The sequence below is a fragment of the Equus quagga genome, unplaced genomic scaffold, assembly GCF_021613505.1.
Source record: "Equus quagga isolate Etosha38 unplaced genomic scaffold, UCLA_HA_Equagga_1.0 121757_RagTag, whole genome shotgun sequence".
Taxonomy (NCBI): Eukaryota; Metazoa; Chordata; class Mammalia; order Perissodactyla; family Equidae; genus Equus; species Equus quagga.
This window is the reverse complement of record NW_025796022.1, coordinates 6,175-15,293: the sequence shown is the minus strand read 5'-3', so window position 1 is coordinate 15,293 and position 9,119 is coordinate 6,175. Positions and strand designations below refer to the sequence as shown.

The 9,119-nt window shown below is 36.2% G+C and overlaps 1 protein-coding gene across 1 annotated transcript; it reads left to right on the top strand.

Moving 5' to 3' along the window:
• Nucleotides 1-6,928: 6,928 nt before the first annotated feature.
• On the top strand, nt 6,929-7,873 carry LOC124232818 (putative olfactory receptor 2W6). Its single transcript, XM_046649732.1, has one exon. It carries the CDS (start codon nt 6,929-6,931, stop codon nt 7,871-7,873), a length of 945 nt encoding a protein of 314 aa, XP_046505688.1.
• The last annotated feature ends 1,246 nt before the right edge of the window (nt 7,874-9,119 follow it).

The following is a 9,119-nucleotide window of genomic DNA, read 5'->3' as shown; positions in this document are numbered from 1 at the left end:
GTGTGCAATTTAAAAACAAAAACAAGGCTCATAGATACAGAGAACACATTGGTAGCTGCCAGAGGCAGGAGTTGGCAGTGGGAGGGGGGTGGGGGGACGGAGGCGAGCAGGGGTTAAATGGGTGAAGGAGGTCAAAAGGTACAAACTTCCAGTTATAAAATAATTAAGTCATGGAAATGTAATGTACAGCATGGCAACTATCGTTAGTAATTCTATGTTGCATATTTGAAAGTTGCTAAGAGAATAGATCTTAAAAGTCCCCATCACAAGGAAAAAAATTTTCATAACTATGCATGGTGTCAAATGCTAACTAGACTTCTTGTGGTGATAAGCTCACAATATACACAAATATCAAATCATTATGTTGTACATCTGAAACTAATATAATATGTCAATTATACCTCAATAAAAAAAGAGTGGCAAGACACTTCTGAAGAATATTAAGGAATAATCTCCTGCCCTACCACATATCAAGATTTATAACAAATATATAATAATTGACACAGGATGGTATTGGTGCAGGGAAAGACAAATTGAGCAGTGGAGCAGAATACAAGGTCCAGAAATATATCAGCACCCTCACATGCACACACTCATACGTAGAAATTTGATATATTCAAGACACATTATAGCATCACTGGGGAAAGAAAAAAGTATTCCAATCAATTAATCTGGAAATGGTATCCACATGGAAAAATAAATTTGGATACCCATCCTCCACCGTACACATAAATTAATTCCAGGTATATTTAGTGTACAACTTTAAAAGTTTTAGGAAAAAATATAGGTAAAAATCTTTCTGACCTTGGAATACAGAAGGATTTCTTAAAGAAGACTAATGAAAAGATTGTTCCATGTTTAAATTTAGAACTTCTGATCAGCAAAAGATGCATTTTTAAAAGTAAAATGCCAAGCAACAAACTGAGAGTAAACATTTGCTGGGCACACAAGCAAAACAGAATTAAAAGCAAGTATAAAGACCCCTCCACACACCATAAATCAATAAGAAAGGAAAAAGAAACAATGTAATAGAATAACAAGTTTTTGATAGAAAACTATACGTAATAGAAACTATATGAGGACATATTCAACCTCACTAGTTATTAGGGAAATGAAAATCAAAGACAAAGCTATATAGCATTATAATCTTCCAGTTGTCGATAATTTAAAAGTCTGTAAGACCAAGTGTTGGAGAAAAACGTAGATCAATTGGACAATTTATATATAACTAGGGTAAGATAAGTTGATAGAACCACTTTGGGGGAAAATGGCTTGTAATTTAAAAGTTTAATATTTACCTACTCCATAACCCAGCAATTCCTCTCCTAGCTATACACCCAAAAGATACTCCTGCATATGTGCCCCAAGGCACCTATACAACATTGTTCTTCATAACACCATTCAGATGAGCCAAAACTGTAATCAGCAAAAGTGTCTGTCAACAAGAGAATAGACAAAGTAAGTGTAACATACTCACACATGGAATATTATACAGCAGTGGAAATAAATGGACCACAGCTGCACAAAATATATGGGATAATCTTAGTAACAAAAAGTACAGTGAAAAAAGAAAAGTCCCAAAAGCACATATAAAGTATGATACCTTTTGTGGAAGTTCAGAAACAACTAAACTTTAAAATACATGCTATTTAGGTATTCACATATGTGAGTGTGTTAATATATAAATTATATCCGAATGCAAATGTGTGATGAACACAAAATTCAAGATCATGATTTCCCTGGGGTTCAGACAGGAAGAAGTGAGAGTGTAAAGGCAAATAGGTAGCTCTAAGTTATTAGTAAATTTCCAGTTCTGGAATTGAGTGGTAGGCTGAGAGGTATTCTTGGTATTATTATTGTTTGGTTTTTTTTTTTGAGGAGGAGGATTAGCCCTGAGCTAACTACTGCCAATCCTCCTCTTTTTTGCTGAGGAAGACTGGCCCTGAGCTAACATCCGTGCCCATCTTCCTCTACTTTATACGTGGGACACCTACCACAGCATGGCTTTTGCCAAGCGGTGCCATGTCCGCACCCCGGGATACGAACCGGCGAACTTCGGGCCGCTGAGAAGCAGAATTTGCGAACTTAACCGCTGCAGCACAGGGCCAGCCCAAGGTATTATTTTTAATTTATTGAAAATGGACACTGATGATAGGGTTCAAGAAGCTAGAATTTTGATTATTCCATAATTTTTTTTAACCAACTAATTTCTTTCCTGTGGACACAACACCTAGATAATTGCCTATATTTCTCCAGCTTGATTGATATCTTACCCATTGAATAAAACAGATTTCAATTAAATGTGTTAATTTTTATAAATATGATTTTACATTATATTTTGAATCTTCAGTAGTAAATGCATAAAGTCATCTCTGAAATTAATTCAATGAGGGAAATTTAAAAGAAAAGGAAAAGATGCAACCTAATGTCTTCAGGGAAATTTTCATAAAATTGTTTGCATAACCCTCTGACCATAGTCAAAGATTTGTTAATCACCCCTGTGGGGCACCACTCCCCAAGGTCTAAACCACATCAACCTAGTAGCCTTTAGAGTCGAACATAAATACTTCCCTGCTACACGGTAACGATTCTTGGCGTACATAGACCAACATGGGTATGGTTGCTTAGACGAAAAATATCTACCTACAAATGTGTCTAACAAGAGGACATACTCAAAGACTACAAATATCCTATCAGAATACATCTAACAAAACTTAATTCATTAACGCTTCCACGAGTCCCACATCCAGTTTTTCTCTAACATCCTTATTAGATAGACTTCTATTAAATCTTGCAAATGTGATTTAAATGCAAATGTGATTATAGTGTTAGTATAAGAAACTGGTGGCTAATCCAATATGTCATGGACACAGCAACTTGCCAAACAAGATTTTTTCTGAATTATCAACGAAATTTAGGATCATCATAATGGGAACATGGGAACATTTGGACTACAGGAGAGCCCGACAGCTGTGAATTCCTGTCTCCTGAAAATATAAGTATGCTCTAATATTTTTGTCTTCTGGTAAGTATTCTCTGCTATCTACAACAAAAGAAGACAGAGAGTAGAAAACAGATCCTAGATAGCATACATCTGAGACAGCATAGGCCTCAGTCGAACATGAAAGCAAAAATGTGAAAGGTATGGGAGATATAGATATGAATACACTAATGCCCTCTCAGGAATGAAGATTATACCAAATTTCAACAAGAGCAGTTAGTGGATTTTGAAGTTACTGAATGCTCATTCTGCTAAATATCTTATACTTAATATATCATTTAATCCTCCTCACAACCATCCTGCGAGGAAGGTGCTACGAGAATAACTATCTTACAGATAACTTAACCGAAGCTTAAAGAAGTTAATTATCTTGCTCAAGTTCACACAGTGAGGAAGTGACCAAAGTCTGATCTAATAAAATCACGGGTGGTCTGACCTTAGAGCTTGGGGTCTTAACTAGTTTTATATTGTCTTTTTCTGCTTTAACTTTATATGGATACAGCAATATAGCCTCTTACTTTTCAATTAATAAAAGATTCATTTAATCTTGTCATTTTTTACAAAATTTAAAAGAATTATGAGATTTTGTTTCTAGTTTTCACTCCATGTCATTGTATAAATTCAAATTTAAATATGGTTCGTTCATTTTTCTTAAATTTACTAAAGCAAATAAAATGTAAAATTATGCTACATTACTAGAAACTGAAGTCCATACCATGAAAAATGAACAATTGAGTTTCCATTAAAATGGAGCATGCCTCTTTTTTAACATCTATTTCTTCAGTTCATGCTCTAAGTCTCATTTTTATAACACATTCACTTTTGATTGAAATTAAAATAATATCTAAAATTTGAGATCCAAGCCTTAAACCACATAGAAAGTCTTAAGATGCATAAAATGAAAAGTTCTATATTTGGGTTTACAACATAAAATTACACAAAGTATAATTCTGGCTTGACAGCACTTCGAATAAGGCTGCCCAGGACCTTATGTGATCCAAAGTTTACACTGAGCCAGTAATATTTTCCTCCTTCTAAACCTAGCCAACATATATTTTAGGAAGTGTGTGTAGATCATAGATGTTCACTATTCTGTCCAGTATTGCAGCACAGCTGAAGGCCTGTGTTCACTTTGGAACCGAGCCATTTAATAAGCTACAGTGTATCCAATGGATAGTAACCAGAAAAGCATGGTAAAAGATCATACAGTGTTAGGAACAGCAGACAAGGGTCCATGAACTTAGTTTAGGAAGATTAATCAAAGAGTATATTTGATAATAGTCTCTAATATTAAAAGAGACTTAAAAGACATATAAAAGGTTTCTAATGAGCCAAACCAAACAATATTGTCTAGAGATGCACATTTGGATAATTAAGCTGTTAAAATACAAGGAGGTGATTACTATAACATCAGGATAGTGGATACTTTGGGAGACATGGGAGGGTTAGTATTGGGATGAGGTACAAAAGAGAAGCTCCTGGGGTCTCGGCAATGCTCTATTTCTTGACCTGGGTGTTAGTTACAAGAATATCCACCTTAACTGATGAAGTTTTTACCTTTTTTCTGTATCCATGTTTTATTTTATAATTTTTTTTTAAATGAAGTCATGTTGAATTGACTTATGCTGTCTTCTTTCCAGAAAAAAGAAAATGAGCCAGTGCCTGGATGTTACAAAGGGCATCTTTGAGGTCAACATAAGAAGTAAGTAAGAGCATTGATTAAAAGAAAGAGGCTGCTTCGTGTGCAGCTGACTTCCCTATTACTGAAGTTACGAAGATGGAAGTTTGTGACTATTCTGTGGAAGGATCTCTTACGTAGGCAGAAGACTGGATACATGGTTCCAGAGGCCCACTCCAACTCGAAAATTCTATGGCCTTTTAATTTTCAACATTATCCCAACCTCAACTGGCCAAAATAGCTGAGTGCACTTTGCAATCAAGGCATTTTGTCAGCTCAAGTCCTCTCTTGTCTCAGGTTCATCAGTTCAATATGTACATTGTGTTTCTGGGTATTTTTGTACACATAACATACTTGTACATTTTAAAACTTAGGCAAAAGAATATTTTTAATTATTTCAGTTTAGTTCTACCATCATGGTAAAATCACCAGTGTGAAAAAAAAAAAGGGAATAAGGGGTAAATAGAATAATAACGATTTCTGGGTAAGTGAATGTAGTTTTTAATTCTCAGAATTAAATATGAACCAAGCACAGTTCCAAATGCTTTCACAAATATTAACCCTCACAACCTCTCCTTAAGCAAGGAAGTGTTATCTTCACTTAACTTACTTCTAACCTGGCACACAAACAGGGCAAATAATCAGCCAAGGATACATTGCTTCCAAGTAGTGAAGCTGGGATTTGATCCCGAGCACTCTGAGTCCAGAATCTGTTCACTTAAGTGCTATGGTTAACTTAGCTGACATCCTATTACTGGACTCAGTAATTAAATAAAATGTGATTAAAACCGGACACATTAATTAAATAAAATTTCCGTTTTGTGCTAAGAAAAACTACATCTCTATCTCACACTACTTGGTAAAAACAGTTTCTTCTTCATGATTATGACATTAAATGTTGTAACTAAAATACTTCTAACAATGATATACTGTAAGTAATTTATCTTTACCCTATTTTACTCTAACTGCAACAAATAAGGTTATTACTCCTTTGCCCCAAAGACGCTATAAATGTAGCAAATAAGGTTATTATTTCCTGGCTCCAATAATGTAAGTACCCTAGGTCTGAAGTTCATGGTCAGAAATAATATGCATATAAAATTTATAAACTACTTCAGTCATTCAACATTCCATCTATTTAAGGATATGACAAAGCACTCAGAAATATTGAGACTGACGTAATCTTAACCCTTATCTGTACTCTTTTAGAGTCGAAATGAGGTAATAGTTTTACCTGTAGAGTTCCAAAGCAACCAGAGGATCCACTCATGCAATTGGCAAATTCCCTGGGGGAAAACAACTCACTGACTGTTTAATGAACTGCTTTTTGTATGAATCACCTGCCTTGCCAATTTTGCTGACTGGCCAGGTGAGTAGGAACTAACAGATTGTTAGTATATGTATGTGGTGACCAAATGGTTCTAGAATTAGTTCAATTTTTGACTCTGCAACAATTCAATAAGTCTATTTAGATAGTGTAATAGCAGTCATGAAAGATATTCAAAGAAACATGGCCTCTGTACATGTACATAAAGGTTAATAATAAGAAATGTTATTTTATTCCTGGCACAAAAAAACACATGCACAAAAATGGGCAGTGCAGTAGGGAACATACAAAATTGATACAGGAAAACAGTGAATGCAATGTTGAAGAGAAAAAAAACATGAGGAGAGTAGGTTGGTGGTGATAGAGATTATGATTATGATTATGATTATGATTATAATGGTTGGAGGCAGACATTTGGAAGTGAATCTAGAAAATGATTCTACTACCAAATGGTGGAGCTTATCCAAAGAAAATATGTCATTTAACTTTTTACCTCAAGCTTAATTCCTTTGATAAGGGAAAGATTTGTCATGATCAAGCGATGCTTATGTCATAGTTTCAAGGAGGAATAAGCCCTCAAAACATAACCCACTCAAAATTACTTAATTAACTTTGTGGATTTATCATGTAATCAAAATACATAGAACCAGGGGGCCATAGGACATTAAGGCTTTTCAATGATTTACAATTCAGTGTAATTGGGTTTAACATGTTATTTTCAGAACCACTCTGGATATGATTAAATATGAAGAGACTTTGGCAATGAACACAGGGGAAATGTTAAAAGAGATGTTCCAAGTGGGAGAAAGCATGTAAGTAAGTTTTAGATACCCTGACAGACTCCAGAGATTTTCAGTTCTACCTAAGGATGATGATATTTTTTGTCACCATGGTGTTGTCTGCTAGCCTTTCATAAAGAGAAATGGAAACAAGCAATGGAAGTTCTGAAACAGACTTCATTCTTCTGGGGTTTTCTGACAGGCCTCAATTAGAACGCATCATCTCTGTGCTTGTCTTCATCTTCTATACTGCCACTCTGGTAGGAAACACAACCATCATTCTTGTATCTTACCTAGATACCCAGCTCCATACACCCATGTATTTCTTCCTATCCAATTTGTCTTTTCTGGACATCTGTTATACAACTAGCATTATCCCCCAAATGCTGGTCAATCTATGGGGTCCAAAAAAGTCTATTACATACGGAGGATGTGTGCTCCAATTCTTCTTTGCCCTGGACTTGGGAACTACAGAATGTCTTCTCTTGGCTGTGATGGCCTATGACCGCTATGCTGCTGTCTGTCAACCTCTTCACTACACAGTAGTAATGCACCCTCAGCTTTGCCAGAAGATGGTGCTGATTGTCTGGTTAGGTGGTCTAGGTAGTGCCTTAATTCTTTGCCCCTTGACTTTGAAGTTGCCAAAATGTGGGCACCGGGAAGTGGATAATTTTTTCTGTGAGATGCCAGCATTTATCAAGATGGCTTGTGTCTATTCAAAAGTAACTGAGATTGTTGTCTTTGCTCTTGGAGTGGTATTTCTTCTAGTACCTCTATCACTAATTCTCATCTCATATGGAGTTATCACTCATGCTGTCGTGAGGATCAAGTCAGCAGCAAGGTGGCATAAGGTCCTCAACACATGTGGTTCGCACCTCACAGTGGTAACTCTGTTTTATGGAACAATCATTTATATGTACATGAAGCCACAGAATCACACATCCCAAGATGAAGGGAAGTTCCTTACTCTCTTTTACACAATCGTCACACCCAGCCTTAACCCTCTGATCTACACTTTAAGAAACAAAGATGTCAAGAGTGCAGTAAAGAGAATATTCTGGGTAGAAAAATGGTCAGCAAAGTCATGACTTAGATGGAAAAAATCAGGGTGTAGAGAGATAAAGAAATAATATTGACTTTTACCAACAGATGATGAATCAATTCATTTATTTAAAGGGCATTGCTGGGGTGTGTACTAAATAGCAAGAATTATACTAGGCACTGACTTTGTAAGTAAGTAGGAAGTACAGAGAAATGATAAGGAGATAGATAAACAAGAGATACAGATACAAAAATAAAATGCAATCCATGTGCTAAAAAAGTCTCAAGACTAATCAGGGACTGCAGATAAATAAATATATAATTATGAAATGTGGTAAGTACAATAATAGAGATATGTACAAAGCATTAAGGAAAGATTTCACACAGGCATTTATTCTAAAGTAGGATTATACTGGACACTGATTTTTTTCCTTCCCAGACTTACCACTTTTATGAGAAACACCACTCCCTTTCATTCACCTGATAGTACCAGAGGAGCCTTTGTGGTGGAGACTAACTTCCTACCAATACTCATTCCACCTTCTGCCCCAAGTTCTAACCGGGCATAGGACCACTGTGCTGCAAATTACATTCCTAGTCTGGCCTCCACCAACACAATGCCAAGGAAGTGACATGTGCCACTTCTGGGTAATTCTGTCAAATATGAAGCCACTTGCTCTCACCCCACCTCCCTCCTTCCTCTTCCCGTTGGCTGGAATGCGAATGTGGAGGGTACCTAGCTCTGACAAAAACCCTAAGAGGAAATGGAACAGTAAGATGTAAACAGAACACCCCCCAGCTGAGCAATGCCTCCAGACTATAGAAGGAGAAAAACCCTCTATATTATTCCATATTAATTAAGTCTGTATTTTGAGGTCTCTCTATTACAGCAGCTTAGCTTTTGTCCTTATGTGGTCTGATAAAGGATTAGGCTTTTTCCTTTAGGGTAGTGTCGTCCCAGGCCAGCAGCATCAGCATCACCTGGCAACTTACTAGAAATGCAAATTCTTGGGCCCCACCCCAGACCTACTAAATCAACAATCTGAGGATGGACCCAGCAATCTGTTGTTTTTAACAAGCACTATGTGTGATCAGGCTAAAGATTGAGAACCACTGTTGTAGAGAATAGGGAGACATTGAATGTCTCTAAACAGAAAATTAACATGGTTTTATAAATATTATTAATTTCCTTCCAGATAGATATTCAAAAGAAGATCAATACTGATATTTCAAAGCTTTTAGATAAGTAGTTTCCAAATGTCCCAAATGTCAGACTCCAGATCAAGGCCAGTC

What these genes read in the sequence shown, in the direction of transcription:
- LOC124232818 (XM_046649732.1), top strand. Translation starts at nt 6,929, where the DNA reads ATGGAAACAAGCAATGGAAGTTCTGAAACAGACTTCATTCTTCTGGGG.